We start from the raw sequence: 25,869 nt of genomic DNA, 5'->3' as shown, positions 1-25,869 counted from the left end.
GCTGGGTGTAGCGGGAGGCGCCGCGCGCCCTCCCTATCCCTCCGCCCGCGGGAAATAGTCCCGGAGCCGCTGCCCTGGAATTCCGGGAATTCGGGAATTCGGGAATTCCCAAACATTCCCGGCCCTCAGAACCGCCTGGAACCCCGGTACCGCCGCCCTTCCACCCGCTGGGCCAGCCCCCAGCCCCGCCGCTCTGACTTCCACCTTTACTTTTGTGTTTTTTAACTTATTTTTGGATTTTAAATTTATTTCTGCCTTTATTCCTCTGCGGTTTTCTCCTTACTTCTCCCCCTTTCTTTCTCATTTTTCTCTCTTTCCCACTTTATTTATTTTCCACTTATTAATATGTTTTTCCTCTATTCCGCCTTTCTTTGTCTGTTACCCTTTTATTTCTCCTTTTCCCACTCACTTTCCCCTTATCTCCTTATTTTCCTTCTATTTCCCTTCATTTCTTTTCCCCTCTCCATTTCCCTTTATTTATTTAATTTTCTCTTTTAACTTTTCCCCATTTATTTTTCCACTGCTCTGTGTTCCCCTTAATTTCTCTATTTCCCCTCCATTTTCCTCTTTATATTCCTTTTCCTCCTCTAGTTCTTATTTATTTTCCTCTTTATCTTCTATTCCCCCTTTTCTTCTTGCTTCCCCTTATTTTTTTCCTTCTTTTTTCCATTTTTCAATTTTCTCCTCTATTTTCCTTTATTTCTCTTCCATTTCCCCCTCTATTCCCTAATTTCCCCCTTTTATTTGTCCCTTTTCCCTTTATCACCTCCATTAGTTCTCTTTCCCCTCTATTTTTTCTTTATTTTCCCCTCCATTTCTTTTTTGTAATTTCTCCTTTTATTTTTCTTCATCCCATTTTCCCCTCTTCCCTTTATTTTTCTTCTTCCCCATTTCCCCTTTAATATTCCCCTTTTCCCATTTCTTTTCCTATTTTCCCTCCATTTTTTCCTCTATTTTCTCCCTTTTAATTTCAAATTCCCCCTTTATTTTTTCTTCCCTCCTCATTTTCCCCCTAATTCCTCAATTTCCCCATTTTTCCCCTCCCCAATCCCACAAATCCACACAAACACTTGGAAATTATTTTTTTTGCTTCTTTCTCTGTTTTTGCTCTTTTATTTTTCACAGCGAAACAGTGGAAATAAAGCGATTTATGGCCCAAAAAAAAATTAATAAAATAAGGAAAACCCTCCTCCCTGGAAAAAGAGCAGAGCCCACATCCATCCCAAATCCCAGGACAAGGGAAGGACGTGGATCAGGAGAGGTTAGAGGGGCAAAAAAAGGTGAAAACAACTCAAAAAAGAGGCAAAACAACATCCCAGAAATCACGATTTTTACCTAAAGAGCCTGAAATTTCCTGGGAAAAGCAGCGCCTTTGGATGCTCCCAAAATTCAGCTCCATCCCCGCTCCCCCCCTGCTGCCATCACCCCCCCCAAAAAACCCCCAAACCGTTGGAAAAATAGAAAAAACCCCAAATTTTAAATGTGGATTCCCCCAGCCCTGCGGGGAGGCCGGAGGGGTGAGAGGGAAGGAGGAAAAATCCAAGGAAACAAAAAAAAAAAAAAAAAAAAAAAAAAAAAAGGAAAATTGAGTCTTAAAAATAAAAATAAAAATACAAATAAAAATAAAAATAAAAATAAAAATAAAAATAAAAATAAAATCAGTCACAGCCCGAATCTGGGGCTGGTGAGGTCTGGAGCTTGCAAGGACTCAAAAATCACTTTCCTGAATGGAAAGCAATCCCATAAATCCTATTTTTTTTAATCTTTTTTTTTTTTAATCCTATATTTTTGTAAAGAACGTTTTCTTTGGAAAAAGTGTAAATTTTTTCATTTTTTCTTTTTTTTTTTTTTTAACTTTTTAAATTTTTTTTTGTTTTTAACTTTTAAAAAGTTTTTATTTTTTTTTTAAATTTAATTTTCCTTTCCTCCCTAAAACTACGCCCGGGGGAGTCGCCCCTACCTAGAGTCACCTATGGCTAAGAGGTAGATCAAAAATCGGGATTGGGTGGGCATGAGGATTCCTGGGATCGCTCTTGGGATCATCCCCAGGTCCTTCCTGGGATCGTTCCTGGGATTATTCCCGGGATCATTTTCAGGATTGTTCCTGGATCGTTCCTGGATCAATCCCGGGATCATTTTTTGGGATCGTTCCTGGGGTCATTCCTGGGGTTGTTCCAGGATCATTTCTGGAATCATTCCTGGGGTTGTTTGGGATCGTTCCTGGGATTGTTCTCAAGATCATTCCTTGGATCATTCCTTGGATCATTCCTGAGATCGTTCCTGGGATCATTCTCGAGGTTGTTCCAGGATTGTTCCTGGGATCATTTTCAGGACTATTCCTGGATTGTTCCTGGGATTGTTCCTGGATCATTCCTGGATAATTTCCAGGATCATCCCCAGGATTGTTCCTGGATCATTCCTGGCATCTTTCCTGGATCATTCCTGGCGTTGTTCCAGGATCGTTCCTGGGATCTTTCCTGGGATCAATCCGAGGACCATTCCTGGGATAATTTTCAGGATCATTCCTGGTTCATTCCTGGGATCCTTTTCAGGATCATCCCTGGGATCGTTCCCGGGATCATTTTCGGGATCATTCCTGGGATTGTTCCCGAGACTGTTCCTGGGATCATCCCTGGGATCATTTCCAGGATCAATTTTGGGATCGTTCCCAGGATCATTCCCAGGATCATTCCTGGGATTGTTCTGGGATTGTTCCTGGATCATTTCTGGGATCATTTTCAGGATCGATCCTGGGATTGTTCCCGGGATTGTTCCAGGATTGTTCCTGGATCATTTCCGGGATCCTTTTCAGGATCATCCCTGGGATCATTCCCAGGATCATTTTCGGGATCATTCCCAGGATCATTCCCAGGATCATTCCTGGGATTGTTCCGGGATTGTTCTGGGATCATTTCTGGGATCATTTTCAGGATCGATCCTGGGATTGTTCTCAAGATCATTCCTGGGATCATGTCCGGGATCATTCCCAAGATTATCCCTGAGGTCATTCCTGAAATCATTCCCAGGATTGTTCCTGGGATCATTTTCGGGATCATCCCTGGGATCATTCCTGAGATCATTCCCAGCTCTGCGGGCGCTGCGCGTTCCGGACTCTCGGGATCATCTCCTGCTCCCCTCCCATTTCCTGGAATTTCCCTGATCCCAAACCTGGACTAGCGGGGTCGTGGGTTAAGGCTGAGTTTCCTCCTGCAATTCCATGGAATTCTGGATGCGAGCGAGGCCAGATGTCTGAGGAACTGAAGGGATCCGATCGCAGATTCCTGAGGCTGAATTCCCGCCCTGGTTCCGACTGATCCTGCGGATTTCCCGGGATCAGCCGTGGGAGAGGAGGCGTTCCCTGCTTGGGATCAGCTCTTCCCACCCTGAAAATGCCCTGCCCCAAAAATCATCCCATTCCCAGGATCCCAAAAACCATCCCAATGCTGGGATTACAAAAATTCATTCCACTCCTGGGACCCAAAGCCATCCCAATGGGATGGGATCCCAAAAATTCATTCAATTCCCAGGATCCCAAAAACCATCCCAATGCTGGGATTACAAAAATTCATTCAATTCCCAGGATCCCAAAACCATCCCAATGCTGGGATCACAAAACTTCATTCCACTCCTGGGATCCAAAGCCATCCCAATGCTGGGATCCAGGATCCAAGAATCCATCCCCGAAATCCTCCCCACGTTCTGCTGGAGCGCCCCAAAATCCTCGTGCTCCGGGAGAACTTCCCAAAGCCCCTTGGATCCATCAGAGCATTCCCAAAACCCAGCAGAACATCCCAGCCCGGCTCATCCCGTGATTTTTTTTTTTTTTTCCCCATCTCATTCCACGATTTTGGCTCCTGGGAATTCCTCTCCCACAAAAAAACCCCTGGAATTCCGGCCCGAGGATGAAGAGCTGGGATCCAGCCGGTGCTGGAGGCTTTTCCAGGGGATTCTCGGGAATTCTCCCACCCCGCCGCCCTTCTGGAATGTTCCAGAGCCTTCCCCGCGGCTCCTCCTCGGAACAATCCCAAAATTCCTCCTCCGGTGGGAAGGTCCCTGCGGCTCTGAGGTAGCTCCAGGTGTGTGATCCCAGCTGGAAGCGCTTCCCAAAAATACAAAAAAAACCAAAAAACAAAAAAAAACCAGGAAAAATTCCAGGAGGGAAGAGCCTCGGGATGGTTCCGGAATCTCATCCGCCAGAAAAAGTGGGAAAAATCCAAACAAGCTTTTCCCTGAATTCCGCTTTTCCCGGATTTCTTGGAGCAGACGGAGGAGTCCTGTGGGGCTGGGAATTTTTCCTCCTTTTCCATTCCAAGCCAGATCCATCTCATTCCTATTTGTCCTGCTGGTTTTTTGGGGAATTTTTCCTCATTTTTCCCTTCCAGTCTGGATCCACCTCGTTCCCATTTTCCTGCTGTATTTTTGGGAATTTTTCCTCACTTTTCCATTCCAAGCTTGATCTGTCTCATTCCCATTTTCCTGCTGTTTTTAAGGAATATTTCCTGTTTTTTCCATTGCAGTCTGGATCCACCTCATTCCCATTTTCCTTTTTGGGGGAATTTTTCCTGTTTTTTCCATTCCAAGCTGGATCCGTCTGATTTCTATTTTCCTGCCGGTTTTGGGGATTTTTTCCTGTTTTTTCCATTCCAGTCTGGATCCATCCCATTCCCAGTTTCCTGCTTTTCCCAATTTTCCAATTTTTTCCCAGAAAAAAGCAGGAGATGCTCCGAGATCTCTTCCTCCCCACGAATCTCTTGGCTATCAATGAAATTTCCTCTGGGAATTCCGACAGCGCCGGGAATGGGAGAAGGGCGGGAAAAGCACCAAAGATTCCCTGAATTTTTGGGATTTTAGAAATCCCAGAGATGGGGTTTGGGAATGGCTGTTCCCGGTTTTTAGGGCTGAGATGGGAAATTTTGGGATCTTTGAGGTCGGGATTTGCCGGGAACGGGAATTTCAAGTATTCCAAGCCGCCTTTCCCTGACAAAAATTCCAGGGAAAATCGGGAAAACACCCCCGAGGGACGGGAGCTGCCAAGCCCAAATCCGGCTCCTTTCACCCCAAATTTTTTTGGGAATAAAAACCCAGAGGGGGATCCCACATTCCCCAATCCCAAATATTCGGGGAGGGAGAGTTGCGGGGTGATGGGATAGGGGGAAACAGCACCAAAATTGGCTCGTTCGGATCATTTTGGGATCTTTTTTGTTGAATGTTTCGTCCAAAAATTGGATTTTCCTGCAGGGACAAAACTATGGGGAAAACGGGATTGTACCAAAAGAAAAAAAAAGGATTTTACCAAGGAAAATTGGGATTTTGTCAAGAAAAAAATGGATTTTGTCAAGAAAAAAGGGGTTTTACAAAAAAAACCTGGGATTTCACCAGGAACAATCACCCTGCGGAGGTTTTGGAGCAGGCAGAGGTTGGGAATTCTCCTCTCCCTCCTCCCTGTGCGTTTGTAGGGAATAAAAATCGGCTCCCACTTAATGAAGGAATTCATTAATTAATTTCTCTCCCTCCTCCTCCATTTTTTAAAACTTATTTTGAATATTTTTAAGCTTTTTTTTTCCTTTTTTCTAAAAATTATTTTTTCCTTTTTTTAAATAAATTTTTCTTTTTTAAAATTACTTTTTTTTCTATATTATTTTTTTTTCCTTTTAAAAATTACTTTTCCTTTCTTAAAATTATTTTCCCCTTTTTTAAAATCAATTTTTTTCCTTTCGTTAATTAGAGTCATTAATTCATTTTCTTCTATTCGTTTCTTAATTAATTTTTTTTTCCCCTCGGTAAAACAGAGGCAAAAAAAAAAAAAATCTCTTTTAAAATAAATTTTTTTGTGGTTTTTGTGTTTTTTACAATTTTTATTTTAAATTTCACAGCACCATAGTGGAGAAGATGGATTGACACCACCCCCCTGGAATTCCGGGAAGGTTGGGACCACCTTGGGATTCTGGGATCTTTAGGAATTTTCTATCAAATATAGAAAAAAATCTCTTTATGGCTTCCGAGAGTGTGAAAATAAAACCAGCACAAAAAACCCCTTTTTTTACCCCATTTTGCATAGAAAATGATGCCCAGGAGTGGAAAAATTCCCAAAAGAATCCGTGGATTTTGCTGGATCTGATTGGGAAAATCCTTTCAGCCAGCACCGGGTTCAGGTTTGGTTTTTACCCCTTGAAATCCCCGGAAAAAAATCAAAAATTAAAATTAAAAGTAAAATTTTTAAAAAAGAAAAAAAATTCAAGTTTTTCCTGCTGGGAAAACCAAATTTGGAATTTTCCCAGATTTTTTTTTGGATGCCTGAGAGCTGAAATTCCTCAGCTGGCTGGGAAAAAGGGCACAAAAATTCCATAAAAATTCCATAAAAATTCCATAAAAACTCCATAAAAACATCAAAGCTGAGGAAGCTGCTGCCATCTTTTCCACTAGGTCCACAATTCCCGGCGTTCTCTCCGGAACGCCCGGATTCTTCCATATTAAAAAAAAAAATTCCAAAAAATTTTCTCTCTTTTTTTTTTCTCTTTTTCATTAAAAAAATAAAAATCTTCCCCGTTAGCACCTCTTATATAAAATATCAGCGAAAAGCCCCCCACAAAAAAAACCCCAAAAATAAAGTGAAAACAACCCCAAAAAAATCAGAATATTCCATAGCTGAGGTAATCACACCTGAGGTAGCTTTTCTTGAGCTTTTTTGTGGTTTTTTTGTCATTCCCGGGGTTGGTTTTTGTTTTTTCTTTTTGCCCTGGATTGGCAGAATTCCAGGGAATTCCCTCTGCCGCCTTCCCTTCCCTAAATCTGCTTTTCCTGCTGTTCCAGGAGGGGTTTTGGAGGATTTTTCCCCCAAAATTCCTGCTGGGAAGGGCTGGGCTCCGTGAAATCCACGGCAAAAGCGTCCGGGCCGGGTTTGTCCCAACTTCCCGATTTTTACAACTCATCCCAATTTTCCTCCCGTCACTCCTGGCCCTCAAAATTCACCCCAATTTCAATGATTTTATCTGAAATTCCCATTTTTTTTTAAACCTCATTTGGGAACACTTCCATTCTCCTTTTCCCTCAAAATTCTTTTTCTTTCCACGTTTTTCACATTTTGCCCCAAATTCCCACTTTTTCACATCCCCGTTTTCCGTCCACCATTCCTGTCCCTCCAAACTCAGCCCAAATTTTCCCTTTTCTCCCAAATTCCCATTTTTTTTTTCTTGGGGTCATTCCCAGCTTTTCCTCCAATTCCACCCCAGTTTTCCTTTCCCGCCCTCCCCTTCCCGTTTTGGGGGAAAACCCTGGAAAATCCCCGATTTTGGGGCTGGAATTCCTGGAGCCCAGCCCTTGGTGGGAATCAGCACCTTCAGACCCTTCCCAAAATATTCCCAAAATCCCAAATCCTTTCCACCCCCCCGGAGTGCCGGGAATCAGCGCCCGCTGACGTTCCTGAAATCCGCTTTTTCCTCTCTTGGGAACAGGGATTTTCCTGCAGAAACGAGGAATTTGGGGATCTTTTTTTTTTTTTTCCTTTAAATCAGGAAAAAAAAAAGTTTCAATTTTAGCCCTTGATCTCAAATTTTTTTGGGAATTTTTTTCCATGTTGGAGGGGTTTGGGAACGAGGAGCCCCAGATTTAAGCGGATTCAGAATTCCAAGGAGATTTTCCTGGTTTTGGAGTTCCCCCCAGTCTCTCCTGCACGGAATTCCCAAATTCTGATGGCGGAGATGAGGAATTTTTTTTTGGAGGGGGGGGGGGATGTGATTCCCAATGGAATTCCCAATCCTGCTGGGGGATGGAATTCCCAATCCCTGTGGAAATGATTCCAAATCCCTGTGGAAATGATTCCCAATCCCTGCGGATTCCTGATCCCTGTGGAAATTATTCCCAATCCCTGCCCATTCCCAATCCCTGTGGAAATGATTCCCGATCCCTGCACATTCCCAATCCCTGCACATTCCCAATCCCTGCCCATTCCCGATCCCCACGGATTCCCGATCCCTATGGATTCTCCCTGTGGATTGATTCCCTGTCTCCCTGCACATTCCCTGTCTCCCTGCACATTCCCAATCCCTGTGGATTGATTCCCTGTCTCCCCGCGGATTCCTGCTCCCTGCCCATTCCCAATCCCTGCACATTCCCAATCCCTGTGGATTCCCCGTCTCCCTGTGGATTGATTCCCTGTCTCCCTGCTCATTCCCAATCCCTGCGTATTGATTTCCCGTCTCCCCATGGATTCCTGCTCCCTGCTCATTCCCAATCCCTGCGGATTTATTCCCCCTCTCCCTGCACATTCCCTGTCTCCCTGTCCATTCCCACTCCCTGTCCATTCCCAATCCCTGTGGATTGGTTCCCCATCTCCCTGTGGATTCCCCATCTCCCTGCACATTCCCAATCCCCGTGGATTGATTCCCCGTCTCCCTGTGGATTCCCGATCTCCCCGCGGATTCCCAATCCCTGTGGATTGATTCCCAATCTCCCCACAGATTCCCAATCCCCGTGGATTGATTCCCCGTCTCTCTGTGGATTCCCAATCCCTGTCCATTCCCAATGCCCGTGGATTGATTCCCCGTCTCCCTGTGGATTGATTCCCCGTCTCCCCGTGGATTGATTCCCCGTCTCCCTGTGGATTCCCGATCTCCCTGTGGATTCCCAATCCCCGTGGATTGATTCCCCGTCTCCCCGTGGATTGATTCCCGATCTCCCTGTGGATTCCCGATCTCCCCACGGATTCCCAATCCCCGTGGATTGATTCCCCGTCTCCCCGCGGATTCCCAATCCCTGTGGATTGATTCCCCGTCTCCCTGTGGATTCCCGATCTCCCCACGGATTCCCAATCCCCGTGGATTGATTCCCCGTCTCCCTGTGGATTCCCGATCTCCCCGCGGATTCCCAATCCCTGTGGATTGATTCCCCGTCTCCCTGTGGATTCCCGATCTCCCCGCGGATTCCCAATCCCTGTGGATCGATTCCCCGTCTCCCTGTGGATCCCCGATCTCCCCGCGGATTCCCGCTCCCCGTCTCCCTGCGGTTGCTGATTCCCAGGCACTCGCAGCCCGGCCTGGCCGTGCCGTGTCCTCGTTCTCCCGGGATTTGGGATCCCTATTTCCTCCGGGATTGGCTCTGGCCGCCCTGGCCCTTCTGGTGCTGCTGCTTCACCTGCGCCAGGATGTCGCGGATCTTGCGCTGAGCCATCTGCAACAACAAACGGGGATCCGTGGAACGCTGCCGTCCCACCCCAGCCCCGTCCCAAACCTCCTGCAAGACCCCTCTGGCTCCAAATTCCCACCCAAATCCAGCCCCTGTCCCAAGGTTCTCACGTGGTTTTTTTGGGGAATAATGGATGGGATTCACGGGATAACGAGCAAAAATGTGGGGTCTGAGCAACACAGCTCTGGAGAACCCCTGGAGAACCTCTGAGGAAATCCTGGAGAACCTCTACAGAACCTCTGGAGAACCTCTGGAGAACCCCTGGAGAAACTCTGGAGAAGTCCTGGAGAAACTCTGCAGAAGTCCTGGAGCATTTGTGGACAAGCCCTGGACAACCCCTGGAAAAGCCTTGGAGAACCCCTGGAGAACTCCCGGAGAACCCCTGGAAAACATCTGGAGAACGCCTGGGGCGTTCCTGGACAAGCCCTGGAGAACCCCTAGAAGAACCTTGGAGAACCCCTGGAGAACCTCAGGAGAACCCCTGGATCCCCACCGTCCCACCTGGTGTCCCCCGGCCGTACCTGGCTGGCGTAGAAGTGCCCGATGATTTTGACGATCACCTGCTCGTTCTCGTCCGGGGTCTGCTCCCGCGGCACCACCACCTCGGCCGCCGTCAGGTTCTGCAGCTCGTTCACCTGCGGGACACCCGGGATGGACCCTCTGAACTTCCCACCTGCTCCATCTCCCGGGAATCCCGTCCCCAACATTCCCCGGGGATCCCGTCCCGGTCCCACTCACGGTCTTGCCGCCCTTGCCGATGACACGGCCGGCGGCCGAGGCCGGCACTCGGATGTGCGTCTCCAGTTTCACCTCCTCCTTGGGCCCGAAGAAATTCTCCTCCTTCAGCTTCCCATAAATCCTGCCCTGAGCCTGGAGAGGGAGCAGGGAGCCGGGAATGTCCCACCCCAAAGTCCATCCCGGGATTTGGGATCCCATAAAATCCCGGTTTGTTGGAATTCCAAACCCCACTCAGGCCCCAGGAGCAGGGAGTTGGGAATGTCCCACCCCAAACCCCATCTGTGGATTTGCAAACCCATAAAATCCCGGTTCGTTGGAATTCCAAACCCCCTCGGCCCCCAGGAGCAGGGAGCCGGGAATGTCCCACCCCAAACCCCATCCATGGATTTGGGATTGGGCTTCCCGTAAATCCTGCCCTGTGTCTGGAGAGGGGAACAGTCAGGAATGTCCCACCCCAAACCCCATCCATGGATTTGGGATCCCGTAAAATCCCGGTTCTTTGGAATTCTAAGCACATTTAGCCCCTGGGAAAGCCAATCTTGGAATTCTCCATTTGTGGATTGGGGCTCGGTTTGGGTCACCCTCTGCCCTCCCTCCCAGGGTCACCCCAATGTCCCCAACGTGGTGACACCATCTCCAGGTTTGGGCTGGGGCATCATCCCGTAAAATCCCGGTTCATTGGAATTCCAAACCCGCTCAGCCCCTAGGAGAGCCAATCCTGGAATTCCCCAGGATGGGGATTTGGTTGGGGTCACCCCCTGCCCTCCCTCCCAGCGTCACCCCAATGTCCCCAGAGGGGTGACAGCAGTGACAACCTTGAACTGCGCCTCGGGCGGGCCGGTGATCACCACCATGCGCACCTTGGAGTCCGGCGTCTCCGGGGGCGCGATCTGCAACGGGACGGACACGGATGGACATGGGATGGACACGGGTGGACATGGGATGGACACAATAGACATGGGATGGATCGACATGGATGGACACGGGACAGACATGAATGGACACGGGATGGACATGGGATGGATATGGATGGACATGGGATGGACATGATGCTACAGTCCTGCCCAGGCTTCCCGGGGTTCTTCTCAGAATAAAACGGGACAGCTGGGCCCACCAAGGGCCACCGAGGGTCACCAAGGGTCACCGAGGCCGTGCCCACCTTGATGGAGGCGCTGGCGAAGCGCGAGAGCTGCTTGATGTGCTGGCCCTTCTTGCCGATGATGGCCCCGACCGCCTGCGCCGGGATGAACACGTGCACGGTCTCCTGCTCGGGGGGCTGCGGGACGGGAGCGGGGCCGGGGTCAGAACTGGGGTCACTGCCACCATTTCAGGGCCAGGGTCACCCTCTGGGGTCACTGTCACTGTTTGGGGTCACTGGCACCATTTCAGGGCCAGGGTCACCCTCTGGGGTCACTGTCACTGTTTGGGGTCACTGGCACCGTCTCGGGACCAGGGTCGTCACTGTTACCACTTTGGGGTCATTGTCACTGTTTGGGATCACTGTCACCATTTGGGGTCACTGTCAATATTTGGGGTCACTGTCACCATTTTGGGGCCAGGGTCACTGGCTAGAGTCACTGTTACCTGTTATTTAGGGTAACTGTCATTATTTGGGGTCACCGTCACCATTTGTCACCATTTAGGGTCACTGTCACCATTTAGGGTCGCTGTCACTATTTGGGGTCACTGTCACCGTTTGTCACCATTTAGGGTCACTGTCACCATTTAGTGTAGCTGTCACTATTTGGGGTCACTGTCACCATTTGGGGTCAGTATTTTGGGGTCAGTGTCACTATTTGGCATCACTGCCCACCCCAGGGGCTCCATGGGAATGTCCCCACGGTCACTGCCCACGCCGGGGTCTCCATGGGAATGTCCCCACTATTTGGGGTCACTGCCCACCCCGGGGTCTCCATGGGAATGTCTCCACTATTTAGGGTCACTGCCCACCCCGGGGTCTCCATGGGAATGTCCCCACTATTTGGGGTCACTGCCCACGCCGGGGTCTCCATGGGAATGTCCCCATGGTCACTGCCCATCCCAGGGGTCTCCATGGGAATGTCCTCATGGTCACTGCCCACGCCGGGGTCTCCATGGGAATGTCCCCAGCCCCGGTCACTCACCAGGAAGGAGCTGTAGGGAGCAGCCCCGGAGACGCCGCTCGGGGGCGGCGGCACCGCCGTGGAGGAGGCTGGGAAGAGCCCGACGGCGGCCAGGTTCAACCCGGGGATGAGGTGGGACTGCAGCTGGGGGCACAAATGTGGGGATTGGGATTGAGATTGGGGGAAACCAAATATGGGATATGGGGATTGGGATTGGGGGAAACCAAATATGGGATATGGGGACTGCAGCTGGGGGCACAAATGTGGGGATTGGGATTGGGGGAAAACAAATATGGGATATGGGGACTGCAGCTGGAGGACAAAATGTGGGGATTGGGATTGGGAATGGGGGAAACCAAATATGGGATACGAGGATTGGGATTGGGGGAAACCAAATATGGGATGTGGGGACTGCAGCTGGGGGCACAAGTGTGGGGATTGGGATTGGGATTGGGGGAAACCAAATATGGGATATGGGGACTGCAGCTGGGGGGACAAATGTGGGGATTGGAACTGGGGGGACCAAAATGTGGGATCAGGGGATTGGAACTGAGGGCAGCCGAAGTACGGCATCAGGGGATTGAATTGAAGGGAGTTTAATATGCGATATGGGGGTTGGGACTGAGAGAAACCAAATATGGGATATGGGGACTGCAGCTGAGGGGAGCAAAATGTGGGATCAGGGGATCGGAACCGGGGGGATCAAAATATGGGATATGGGGATTGAATTTAGGGGACCAAAATGTGGGATATGGGGATTGAATTGAGGGGACCAAAATGTGGGGTCAGGGGGGATTGGGATTGAGGGAAACCAAAATCTAGGATCAGGGGTGATTGAACTGAGGGCAGAAATGGGATGGGGGATGAGGCAGGATTGGACTGAGAGGAGGAATGGGATCGGGGACAAGGCGGGATCATGCTGGGGATGAGATGGGCTGTGGTTTATGGGATCCCCTGCAGGATAATGCCAGGAATGAGATGGGCTCTGGTTTGTGGGATCCCTGTCAGGATCATGCCGGCAATGAGATGGGCTCTGGTTTGTGGGATCCCTGTCAGGATCATGCCGGGAATGAGAGGCTCTCTGATTTATGGGATCCCCGTCAGGATCATGCCGGCAATGAGAGGCTCTCTGTTTTTATGGGATCCCCTGCAGGATCACGCCGGGGTTGAGAAGCTCTCTGGTTTGTGGGATCCCTGTCAGGATCATGCTCAGGATGAGAGGCTCTCTGTTTTTATGGGATCCCCTGCAGGATCACGCCGGGGTTGAGAAGCTCTCTGGTTTATGGGATCCCCGTCAGGATCATGCCGGGAATGAGAGGCTCTCTGTTTTTATGGGATCCCCTGCAGGATCAGGCCGGGGTTGAGAAGCTCTCTGGTTTGTGGGATCCCCGCAGGCCGGCCCCACTCACGCTCATGGCGGCCACGTCGTTCTCGTAGGCCTCGCGCACTTTCTTCATGATCTCCTGCTCGGCGCGGCAGCAGCTCTCGGGACAGCCCTTGACCGTGATGGTGCGCTCGGGGTTGTACAGGGTCAGCTCCTGCAGCCTGGGGACAGCGCCCATGGGGACGTGGGGACACCCAGGGCACCCCAAAGCCAGGGGAGGGCACCCCAAAGGGGACAGGAAAAGGGAGCACAGAAAACCCAACACCGAGGATTCCCGAGAGGACTTTGGGGGCTGAAACCTTTCCCCCACCTCCATCCTCATCCTCCTCCCCAGTCCTCCTCCTCCTCCTCCTCCATGGGGACACACCTGGGGACACCCAGGGCACCCCAAAGCCAGGGGAGGGAACCCCAGAGCGGATGGGAGAGGGGAGCACAACACCGAGAGAACTTTGGGGGCTGAAACCTCTCCCCTCCTCCTCATCCTCATCCTCCTCCAACCCTTACGAGGAAATGGTGATTTTGGTCTCGGTGTCCTGCTCCACCTTCTTGAGGTTCCGGCCCTCTTTGCCGATCAGGCGCCCCACGAAGTTGTTGTGGGCCAGGATCTTCAGGGGGACCTCGTCAGCCCTGGGAACGGGAACGGGGGAAAAAAACCCACAGGAGGGATTAGGGCAGCTGGGAAAGGAGGGGAAAACCCAAAGGGAGGGAAAACCCATAAAAAATGATTATGGGATGTGGGAAAGGAGGGAAAACACAAAACAAGGGATTATGGGAACTGGGAAAGGAGGGAAAACACAAAAGGAGGAATTATGGGATTTGGGAAAGGAGGGAAAACCCAAAATGAGGGATTATGGGAACTGGGAATGAAGGGAAAACCCAAAATGAGGGATTATGGGATCTGGCAAAGGAGAGAAACCCCACAGGAAGGATTATGGGAACTAGGAAAAGGGAAAAACCCAAACCAAGGCATTATGGGATCTGGGAAAGGAGGGAAAACCCAAAAGGAGGGAAAACCCAAAACTAGGGATTGTGGAACCTGGGAAAGGAGGGAAAACCCAAACCAAGGGATTATTGGATCTAGAAAGGAGGGAAAACCCAAACCAAGGGATTATTGGATCTGGGAAAGGAGGGTTTGGCACAGAGGGCCGGGGGAAGCCCAAACCCCAAGGCCTGGAGCCCCCACACCCCAAATTCCTGGGGCGCAGGGCGGGAGGAAGCCAGGTGGGATCTGGGGCTCTCACGTCTTGGTGTCCTTGGCCTCCTTGTGCATGATGTCCAGGATCATCCTGCAGGCGGCCGAGCAGCCCTCGGGCGTGGAGTGGATGCTGATGGCCTTCTCGGCCGCGCCCGCGTTCTCCTTGCGGTGCACGTCGATCCTGAAAACCGCGGGGAGGCGCTGGGAGAGGCCCCAGAGCCTCCCCGGAATGGGACATCCCAGCAGGAGGAGGGAGAGTTCTGGAGAACCTCTGGAGAACCCCTGGATCACCCTCGGAGAACCTCTGGATCACCCCTAGAGAACCTCAGGATCACCCCCAGAGAACCTCTGGATCACCCCCGGAGAACCTCTGGAGAACTCCTGGATCACCCCTGAAGAACTTCTGGAGAACCTTTGGATCATCTCTGGAGAACCCCTAAAGAACCCCTGGAGATCCCCTGGAGAACTTCTGGATCACCCCTGGAGCATTCCTGGACAAGCCCTGGAGAACTCCTGGATCACCCCTGAAGAACTTCTGGAGAACTTCTGGAGAACCCAGGTGACCCCCTGAAGAACCCCGGGAGATCCCCTGCAAATCTCCTGGAGAACTTCTGGATCACGCCTGGATCACCCCTGAAGAACCTCTGGAGACCTCCCTGAAGACCCCCTGGAGAAACCCTGGATCATCCCTGGAGAACTTTTGGAGAGAACACCTGGAGATCCCCTGGACATCCCTTGGAGAACCTCTGGAGAGCCTTTGGATCACCCCTGAAGAAGCCCTGGAGAAGCCCTGGATCACCCCTGAGGAACTTCTGGAGAACCTTTGGATTACCCCTGGAGAACCTTTGGATCATCCCTGGAGAACCCCTGGAGAACTTTTGGAGAACTTCTGGAGAACCTTTGGATCATCCCTGGATCACCCCTGGAGAACTCCTGGATCACCCCTGAAGAACTTCTGGAGAACCCAGGTGACCCCCTGAAGAACCCCGGGAGATCCCCTGCAGATCTCCTGGAGAACTTCTGGATCACCCCTAAGGAACTTCTGGAGAACCTTTGGATCACCCCTGGAGAACCTTTGGATGATCCCTGGACCACCCCTGGAGAACTTTTGGAGAACCTCTGGATCATCCCTGGAGAACCTCTGGAGAACCTCTGGATCCCCCCTGTCTCCCCCCAGCCCACCCCACGGTGAGGGACTCACTTGGACTGCGTCTGCTTGGTGATGTTGCGGATGGTGGCGCCCTCCTTGCCGATGATGGCGCCCACGAACTGCGTGGGCACCAGGAGCCGCAGGGGGACGTCGGGGGGCGGCGCCTTGGGGGGAGCCCCCGCGGGCAGGGGGGACCCCGGGCGGGCCCCGCCGCGCCCCCCGGCCCCGGCCCCGCCGCGCCGGCCCTGCTCGGGCTGCTCGTCCGGGATGTAGGAGACCTTGAGCGCGTGGCTCTCCAGCTGGTGCCCGTTCAGCTTCAGGATGGCCCTGGGGGACACCGGGACACGGGGTGGGGTTGGGGGACACCGGGAAATGGGGTAGGTTGGGGGGACACCGGGACACGGGGGTGGGTTTGGGGGACACCGGGACATGGGGTGGGTTTGGGGGACACGGGGAAATGGGGCTGGAATGGGTTGAGGGGACACGGAGAAATGGGGCTGGGGTGGGGGACACCCGGGACACGGGGGTGGGTTTGGGGGACACTGGGGAATGGGGCTGGGGGGGACAGGTGGGGAATGGGGCTGGGGGGACACGGGGAAATGGGGCTGGGGTTGGGGGACACTGGGGAAATAAGGCTGGGGTGGGGGGACACCGGGACATGGGGTGGGTTTGGGGGACACCGGGACATGGGGTGGGTTTGGGGGACACCGGGACATGGGGTGGGTTTGGGGGGACACTGGGGAACAGGGCTGGGATGGGGGGACCCCAGGGAATGGGGCTGGGGTGGGGAGAAACCCAGGAAATGGGGCACTCACTGCCGGGTCTGCTCCCGGTTGGCGTAGGTGACGTTCACCACGGCGGTCTCACTGTCCGTGTTCACTGCGGGAATTGGGGAAAGAAATCGGGAATTTGGGAACGGGAATTGGGAATTTGGGAAAAGGAATCGGGAATTTGGGAACGGGAATCGGGAATTTGGGAATTTGGGAAAAGGAATCGGGAATTTGGGAAAAGAGGCACACATCAGGTTTTTATTCCCTCCCATCCCCGAAAAAGGGCCAGGAATTCCCGAGCCCCAGGGTTCATTCCCTGCAGAAATCCCCAAAATCCAGGTTTTATTCCTTCCTCTCCCTGAAATGGAGCAGAATTCCAAAATCCAGATTAAATTCCCAAAATCTGGGGTTTACTCCCTCTTCCTGCTGAAACGGGGCAGAAATTCCCAAAATCTGGGGTTTACTCCCTTCTCCCTCTGAAATGGGGCAGAAATTCCTGAAATCCGGGTTTTATTCCCTTCTCAGGAGCAGAAGCTCCCAAAATTCAGGTGAAATTCCCCAAATCCGGATGAAATTCCCCAAATCTGGGCTTTCCTCCCCTCCTACCCTGCTCGCAGCTCTCCACGGTGCCATACTGGGCCAGCAGCCCATCCAAAACCTGGGGAAAAAAAGGGAAAAAAGTGGAAAATCAATCGCGGTTCACACCGGGATATCCCCATCCACGCCTCGGGGTCATGAGGATCGTTAATAATTCCATCAGGATCATTAAGAATTCCCGAGTAATTACGGCTGGGGAGCTGCCCGGAGCCAGCGGGAGGGGAGAGCGGAGCAGGGATTCCCAGCGGGAAGCGAGGATCCGTTTCATGCCCCGTACAAAGGGAACGAAATCACAAATTAACGGGAATTAACGGGAATTAATGGGAATCGCGGGATCCGGGGGGGGGCTCCGGGCGGTGTCGCTTTCCCGGCATGGCCGGGGACTGCCTGGGGTAATTAAGAGCCAATTAATGACGGGGAGGAGGGAAATCCAGCTCTGGTGCTGCCCTCACCTCCCATCGCAGCTGCGGCGGAATGTTCCGGATCTGGATCTTGCGGCTCCTGCAGGGGTGGAAAAATCGGGATTGGGCACGGCCGGGGATCGGAGCCAGCCCCGAAATTCCAGGTGGGTCCCAGGTCGTTGTGGGGCTGGAACTGCCCCACGGTTCCACCAGGAGTGGAATTCCAGAATCCCTCTGGGAGCAGAATTCCAGAATCCTGCTGTAGAGGAATTCTGGAATCCCTCCTGAAAAAGAATTCCAGAATCCCTCTGGAAGTGAAATTCCAGAATCCCTCTGGGAGCAGAATTCCAGAATCCCAATGGGAGGGAAATTCTGGGATCCCTCCTGAAAAAGAATTCCAGAATTCCATAAGACCCCCCAGGAGCAGAATTCCAGAATCACTCTGGAAGTGAAATTCCAGAATTCCTCTGGGATCAGAATTCCAGAATCCCTCCAGGGTCAGAATTCCAGAATCACCCTTGAAGTGAAATTCCAGAATCCCCCCAGGAGCAGAACTCCTCTGGGAACAGAATTTCGGAATTCCTCTGGGAGGAAAATTCCAGAATCCCTTTGGAAGTAGAATTCCAGAATCTCTCCAGAAGCAGAATTCCAGAATTCTCCCAGGAACATAATTCCAGAATCCCTCTGGGAGGGAAATTCCAGAATCTCTCCAGGAGCAGAATTCCTCTGGGAATAGAATTCCAGATATTCCTTTGGGAGGAAAATTCCAAAATCCTTTCTAGGAAGTGAAATTCCAGAATCCCCCAAGTTGGGAAACTCCAGAATCCCCCCAGGAACAGAATTCCAGAGTTCCTCCAGGAACGCAATTCCAGATTCATTCCAGGAGTGGAATTCCAGAATTCCTCTGGGATCAGAATTCCAGAATGCTTCTCCCTCCACGGTTTAATCCCGAGGTTTAACGGGAAAGTTTCTCCCGGAGCGGTTCCTCATCCCAGCACAGATCCCAAACCCCTTCCCAATCCCCCCAGAATCCCTGGATAAACCCGGGATCAAAGCTGGAATATTCCGGATTTTGGGGAATTCCGCCCATCTGGGAGCGGCTGGGAAAATCCCAAACCTGGATCCTGCCCGGTGCCTCTCTCTGGGAAGGATCCCAAAACCCCGGAATTCCCGGCTAATTGAGCCTCATTGTCTGGGTGATTGACAGCTGTCAGTCACACCTCGCTCAGATTTACGATTCATGGCATTCTGCCCGCCCTGGGGAATTCCCTTCTTTATTCCCTTTATTATTCCCTTTTTTATTCCCTTTTTATTCCCTTTTTCATTCCCTTTATTCCCCATTCCCAGCCCTACACAGCTGGAACAATTCCATCCAAATTCCATCCAAATTCCATCCAAATTCCATCAAATCCGTCGGGATTTCCCTGCCCGGGGATCCCAATCCTCTCCAGGGAATTTGGGGCTCCTTGGGTCAATTTTGGGGAGATTTTTATGGGAAGAGGAGCCACGGGAGGATCCCAAAATTCCCCTGGGGAAGCAAACCCAAACCCCAGAAATTCCCATCTCAATATTCACCAAATGCCCCCAAATTTCCCCTCGGGAGGTCCCGGCCGGGCGGGATCCAGGAATTCCAGGGAATATTTGGGATAGGGATGGACGGCCCTGGAGAAGAGGGAAAATCCCAAATTCCAGCCCCTTCTCCCAACCTCTCTTCCCTCCAGCCGGGAATTATTTGGATTGGTTATTTGGGGTCGATTAATTGGGATTGATTAATTAGGATCGGTTAATTGGGATTGATTAATTAGGATCGGTTAATTGGGATCATTGAACAGGGATCTCCCTGCACATCCAGGGCTGATCCCAACGGCTCCGGAATTTTGTGGGAATCGAGGCAAAGCCGGAGCTCAGCTGGCGAAATTCCAGGAAAATCGCGGAATTGCGATGGAGAGCGGAACCTCCACTGCGCCCCTCGCCCCCAAAAACCCAGAATTCCCAAAGTCTGGAGCCCCAAACCCAACATTGGGGCAGCAAGGAGGGAAAATTGGGAATTCCTCTGGATCCCCTCGGCAGGGAGGGAGCAGGAGCTGGAGTTTCCCTGTGGGGCAGGTGGATCCCAAATTCCCAAATTCCCAAATCCCCTCCAGGATCCAGGGAATTCCAACAGCCTGGGATTTCTGGGAGCGCTCGGAGCCTGTGAGGACAGGTGGATCCCAAATCCCCAAATCCCCCAGGATCCAGGGAATCCACAGTCTGGGATTTCCACGTGGAAAATGAGGATTTTCCTGATGGGAATCCCCAGATTTGGAGGAAAATCCAAGTGAATTTTAGGACTTTCCCAGCATTTTTCTGCCCTGAACTGAATGTTTATGCCACTAAAATAATTTGAAATATTAATTTTTTTATAATTTTAATTAAAATTAATGTCAAAAGCACGACCCCAGGAGGAGCTGGGGGTGAAAATCCCGTTTAATTCCCATTTTTCGGTTAAAATCCATCCCAAATCCACTCCCAACCCCAAAATCCCAACCCAAAAAAAATGGATTTGGAGTTTTTATTCCCTTAAAAAAAAAATTTCATTTAAATGAAATTTAAAATTTTCCCCGGTGATTCCAACAAGGAGAATTTTGGACGTTTTGGAGTTGGAAATTTCAAGTTTCTCCCCAATTTTCCCATCAACAAAATCCAAGGAAAAACAGTTCCCAAAACCCACCAAAACACTCAAAATGACCCCAAATTAACCCAAAATCTCATTTTTGCTCACAAAATCCCATTTTTAAACAACACTTCTTCACAGTTTAAGACTTTTACAGAATTCTGCTGCAACAATTCCCCAAATAATGAAAATAATTGGGAGAATGCCAGGAATTAATCCCAAATAAATCAATTTATTCCTCTTGGAGCCACACACCCCAAATCTCCTTTTTGGTGCTGTTTTGAGCCTTTTTGGGGTTTTAAAATTATTTTTGAATATTTTGTTTAAGAGAGGTTTGGAAAGTTTGGGATAAACGAAGAGGAAAGAATTCCCTGGGGTGTTTTTTTTTAGGCATTAATGAATTAAAACCACCCAGATTGAATTTTTTTACATCATTATTTCCACTTTAACCTAAAGAAAAAAGAACAATTTGGGGGGGTTTTGGTGTTTTTTTTTAAAAATAAATTAACTGGGAAGGGCAACCCTCCTCCTGACTCGTTTTCCCACATTTTTAAAGGGATCAAAAAAGAGGGAAAAAAAAAAAAAAAAAGGAAGAACCTGAGGTTTTGGGGGAGGGGAAAGGGGAGGAATTTCACTCAAAATTCTCCCCTCTTTAACCCTTTCCTGCTCCCTGCCCTCCCAACTGGGAATTCCAGCCTGGAAAACCGAAATGGGCATTCAAAAAACCCCAAAAATTAAAATAAATAAATAAATAAAATAAAATAAAATAAAAATTTCGTGTTTTGAGGCGGAGTCTCCCCCCTTTCCCCGGGATTGGAGCAGCCAAAATCCCCCAAATTCACCCCCAAAAATTCCATTTACAGCTCCCAAATCAGGGGAAATGCCCCAAAATCGCTTTTCCCACACCCAAAATCACCAAATCCGTCCCCGGAGCGTCCGGGGCTCTCCCAAAATCCCCCCAAATTCCCCCAAAATTCCCCCAAAATCTCCCAGGAGGGCGGGGAGGGAAAAGCGGCGCTGGCCCTTTAAGAGCAGCCCCTGAGTGGGGGGCGCGGATTTTAACCCCAAAAAAATCCCCAAAAAACCCCCAAAAAAATCCCAAAAAAACCCCAAAAATGGGATTTTCCAGCCCAATCGCAGCAGTTTTAGGGACGCTCGGAGGGAAAACGAACACAAATCCCAAAATATTTTAAAGAGTTTTTTCCCCTCCCTTTTCCCCCAGCGATTTAAATCTTAAATCCCCAAGGAATATTCTCATTTTTAGGGAATTATTTTGGGGCAAAAAAAGGGGGGAAATCTGCTCCTCCCTCCCCAAATCATTCATTTTCCAAAGTAATGGAGGGAAATAAGATTTTCCAGGTTTTTTTAAGGGATTTTTTTAAACTTTTCATGGAATTCCATCCCAATATTCCGCCCCATCCCCGGAGACACCGAAGCCACAGCAACAAAAACCATCAGGGAGGGAGGGAAAAAAAATTAATAAAAATTATAATTATTGCCCAAAAATCCGGGAATTCGGGCCAGGAAAACGGGGCTGGAGTTGGGATCGCCCTTTTTGGGGTCAGTCCCCTCCCAAGTTTTGGGAATTTTGGGAATTTTGGGGCGAGGTCAAAGGGGGGCGATCCCAAAACGGGGCAGGGAAGGGTCAGGAAAAGGATTTGGGGAAATTTGGGTTGGGATTTTGGGATTTTGGGGAGTTTGGGATGGGGTTTGGGGAATTTGGGACTGGGATTTTGGGGAGTTTTGGGATGGGATTTTGGGGAGTTTTGGGACTGGGATTTTGGGAATTTGGGGTCGGGATTTTGGGAAGTTTCGGGGTGTGATTTGGGGAGTTTGGGGTTCGGAATTCGGAGAGTTTGGGGCTGAGATTTGGGGTTGGGAGTTTGGGGCCAAGATTTTGGGGAGTTTGGGACCAGGATTTGGGGAAGTTTTGGGATGGGGTTTTGGGAATTTGGGACTGGGATTTTGGGGAGTTTTGGGCCAGGATCTTGGGGAGTTTGGGATGGGGTTTTGGGAATTTGAGGCTGGGATTTGGGGAAGTTTTGGGATGGGATTTGGGGAATTTGGGGCAGGGATTTTGGGAAGTTTTAGGATGGGAATTTGGGGTCGGGATTTTGGGAAGTTTTGGGATGGGGTTTTGGGAATTTGGGGTCAGGATCTTGGGGAGTTTTGGGCCGGGATTTTGGGGAGTTTTGGGATGGGATTTTGGGGAGTTTGGGATGGGATTTTGGGGAGTTTTGGGATGGGATTTGGGGAATTTGGGGCCGGGATTTGGGGGAATTTGGGGCTGGCATTTTGGGAATTCGGGGCCGGGATTTGGAGAAGTTTTGGGATGGGGTTTTGGGAATTTGGGGCCGGGATTTGGGGAAGTTTTGGGATGGGATTTGGGGCCGGGATTTGGGGGAATTTGGGGCTGGCATTTTGGGAATTCGGGGCCGGGATTTGGGGAAGTTTTGGGATGGGGTTTTGGGATTTTGGGGCCGGGATTTGGAGAAGTTTTGGGATGGGATTTGGGGAATTTGGGGCCGGGATTTGGGGACGTTTTGGGCTGGAATTTTGGGAGTTGGGGGCCGGGAAGAGCCGGAGTCGCTCCCTGCCCTCCGTTCTCCCCTTTGGAAAAGGCGCCTCCGTCACGTGGCGATGGATTCGGCTCCAACGTGGAATCTTTGGGATCGGGAATTCCGGGAATTCCGGGAATTCCGCGACTTTGGGGGGGCCCGAAAATCGCAGGGAAATAAAGGGGGGAAATTCCAGGAAAAAAACCCCAAAGGCAGCGGGACGGGGCGGATTTGCCGGGAATTGGGGCAGGAATTTGCAGAGCGCTCCCGGCTCCAGCCGGGAACAACAAAGGCCGGGGAAGATGGAGAGGGATGGGATGGGCTGGGCGGGAGAGGCAGAGCCTGGGAAACCCCAAAAGCGCCGCTTTTCACCCCAAAACCCCCGCAATTCCGCCAGGATTCCACCCCCGCCCTCCCTCAGCCGCCGCCTGCTGATTTTGTTCTTTTTACCCCAGCAAAAATCACTTTTTAAAATCGGATTTTTAAAAAAAATATTAATTTTTTAAATTTTTTTTTTTTAATTTTTCCTTCTCCCAAAACAAAGGATTTTGCCTCATTTCCCAGCCCGGGCTCCAAAAGGAGCTGGGAAATTCTTCCACAAGTTTGGGAATCCCAGCCCAAATCCATCCATCACCTCGAGCAGCGCGTGCAGAATTCTTTATTTCACGTTTTTCCCCCCTTTTTATTTAATGAAAAACTCGCAGATCGAGTTTTCTTGGGAAAAAAAAAATCAATTAATTCATGAAATGTTTAATGAATTAATCAAACTCAGCTGGCTGGGGGCAAATCCCAGCCCAAAACCCCCGACACTTCTTCATTTTTCACATTTTTAGGTGGAAAAAATTGACTTTTTCCTCTCCTACTTTTCCCCCCCAACACAAATTAATAATTCTGACGATAAGCATTAAAAATCAATTAAAAACCGATTAAAAATCAATTAAAACTTCACCTTTACCTTTGCTTTTTGGGCACCGAGTGCTCGATCTCCAGCTGCTTCCCATGGAGCTCCACTTTCCCTAAAAACAAAACCCGGGGTTGGAAAATCTGCGGGGGAAAACTCGGGGGAAAAAGAGGAATTTTCACAAACGGGAGTTTCCCCTCGGAATTTATCCCAAATCCTCCCGAATTCCGCCCAAACCCAAAAATCACGAGTGGGTTTTCACGGAACGCGAGGTTCCAGGGGGGAGTGGCGCCTCTGGAATTGTTCCTTGGGAATATTTCAGCCCCGGAGGATTCCAGGGATGAGATTTTTTGGGGGTTTTTTGGGGGTTTTTTTTGGGGTGGATTTGGAGATTTTCCCCCCATTTTTCTTTCATCCCTCCAGGAAAAGTCTTTGGGGAGAATTCCCTCCCTTTTTCCCCAGCGAAAAGCTCCGAAATTCGGGATTGCTCGGGGATGGATTTCTGCCGGAAAAAAATGGAGCGGGATTCCCTCGCTCCGTGATTTGTAATTTTATTTATTTTTAGGAGGGAAGAGCGAAGAAGAATCAAAATCGGACGGGGGGAAGAGCGGATGGAGATGGAGAGGAGGGGGAAAAAAAAAAGATTTAAAAAGCCTCAAAATTCCCGATTTGCCCCCAGATTCGCCTCTTTCCGAAGCGTTTCCCGGCTGCTCCCAGCATGGCGACCTCGCCCCCGGACGGGCAAAGTCCGCGGGGCCGGGAGCGGCTTTGGGGGGGACCCCCGGGCGGGTCTGGGGACCCCCAAAGAGGAGGGGGCGGCTTTGGGGGACCCCCAAAGGGGCGGCTTTGGGGGCGCTCCGCGTCCCCGTCCCGGGAAGGGACAAAAATCGGGGGCGCGGCCCCGACGGGAGGGGCTGGGGGTCGGGATTGGGGGGTCCCGAGGGGTTTGGGGGTACGGGGGGGGACAGGAGGGCGAAGGGGTCGGGATGGATTTTGGGGCTCGGGATTTGGGGGATTCGGGAGGGATTTTGGGGTCTGAAGGGGTCGGGGTTTGGGGGGGATTTGGGGGGTCGGGATTGAGGGGCTGGGAGGGATCGAGAGGGTCGGGATGGAGCGAGGGTCGGGATTTTGGGGGGGATCGAGGGAATTGGAAGGGATGGAGAGGTCGGGATTTGGGGGTTTGGGGGTTTGAGATTTGGGGGTTTGGGTGTGCGAGAGTTTGGGGGTTTGGGGGTTTGGGATTTGGGGGTTCGGGGGTTTGGGATTTGGGGATTTGAGGGTTTCGGGGTTTGGAGGTTGGGGTATTTGGGGTTTTGGGGGTTTGGGATTTGGGGGTTTGGAGATTTAGGGGTTTGGAGATTTGGGGGTTTGGGATTTGGGGATTCGGGGGTTTGGGGGTTTGGAGATTCGGGGGTTTGAGATTTGGGGTTTCGGGGGTTTGGGATTCGGGGGTTTGGAGGTTTGGAGGTTGGGGATTTGGGAGTTTGGGAATTTGAGGGTTTCAGGGTTTGGAGGTTTGAGATTTGGGGTTTCGGGGGTTTGGGATTTGGGGGTTTGGAGATTCGGGGGTTTGAGGGATTCGGGGGTTTGGGATTTGGGGTTTGGGGATTCGGGGGTTTGGAGGTTTGGGATTTGGGAGTTTGGGATTTAGAGGTTCGAGGATTTGGGGATTTAGGATTTGGGGTTTGGGGATTCGGGGGTTTGGGGTTTTGAGATTCGGGGATTCGGGGGTTTGGAGGTTTGGGATTTGGGAGTTTGGGATTTAGGGGTTCGAGGGTTTGGGGATTTGGGGTTTTGGGAAGGGCTCGGGCTGCCCGGGCCGCCTCACCCGAGAAAGTTTCGATGGCTTTCATGGCCCACTGCTCGTCGGGGCAGTCCACAAAGGCATAGCCGGACTTGACGAGGAACTGGCCGCTGAAGGAGATCTGGTGCTCGGCGAACACTTTCTCCAGCTCGGCGGCGGTGACGCCCTCGGGCAGGTTCCCGATGTACAGCTTGTTCATGGCTCCGGCCTGGGGGTCCCGGGGGGCTCGGGGGGCTCCGGGGCGGCTCCGCTGCGCCCCCCGAGCTGCGCCCCGGCTTTTTTTGACCCGCGGGTTGTTTTTTTGCCTTTTTGTTGTTTTTTTAGTTTTTTTTTTTATTTTATTTTTCCCCCCCTTGTGCCGAGCGGATCTCGGTGCCGTTGGGGAGGGGGCGGCGGCCGCTGGAGGAGGAGGAGGAGGAGGAGGAGGAGGAGGAAG

The 25,869-nt window shown here is 50.9% G+C and overlaps 1 protein-coding gene across 2 annotated transcripts; it reads right to left on the bottom strand.

The window, feature by feature from the left end:
* Window positions 1–9,072: 9,072 nt before the first annotated feature.
* On the bottom strand, window positions 9,073–25,632 carry IGF2BP1 (insulin like growth factor 2 mRNA binding protein 1). 2 transcript variants are annotated; one of them, XM_058041690.1, is made up of 15 exons: window positions 25,458–25,632; window positions 23,684–23,744; window positions 17,569–17,617; window positions 17,126–17,177; window positions 16,565–16,628; window positions 15,801–16,076; window positions 14,646–14,780; window positions 13,909–14,031; window positions 13,430–13,565; window positions 12,042–12,164; window positions 11,078–11,194; window positions 10,734–10,808; window positions 9,919–10,050; window positions 9,702–9,815; window positions 9,073–9,165 (listed from the first exon to the last, which is right to left on the bottom strand). In XM_058041690.1, exons 1-15 carry the CDS (start codon window positions 25,630–25,632, stop codon window positions 9,073–9,075), a joined length of 1,725 nt encoding a protein of 574 aa, XP_057897673.1. The 2 variants fall into 2 exon arrangements, with proteins under 2 accessions (XP_057897673.1, XP_057897674.1); XM_058041691.1 differs by lacking the exons at window positions 14,646–14,780; window positions 15,801–16,076.
* Between the last annotated feature and the right edge of the window lie 237 nt (window positions 25,633–25,869).

This window comes from Melospiza georgiana, chromosome 28 (genome assembly GCF_028018845.1).
Source record: "Melospiza georgiana isolate bMelGeo1 chromosome 28, bMelGeo1.pri, whole genome shotgun sequence".
In the NCBI taxonomy this organism is placed as follows: Eukaryota; Metazoa; Chordata; class Aves; order Passeriformes; family Passerellidae; genus Melospiza; species Melospiza georgiana.
Note: the sequence above shows the minus strand (reverse complement) of the source record. Positions and strands in the feature narration are given on the sequence as shown.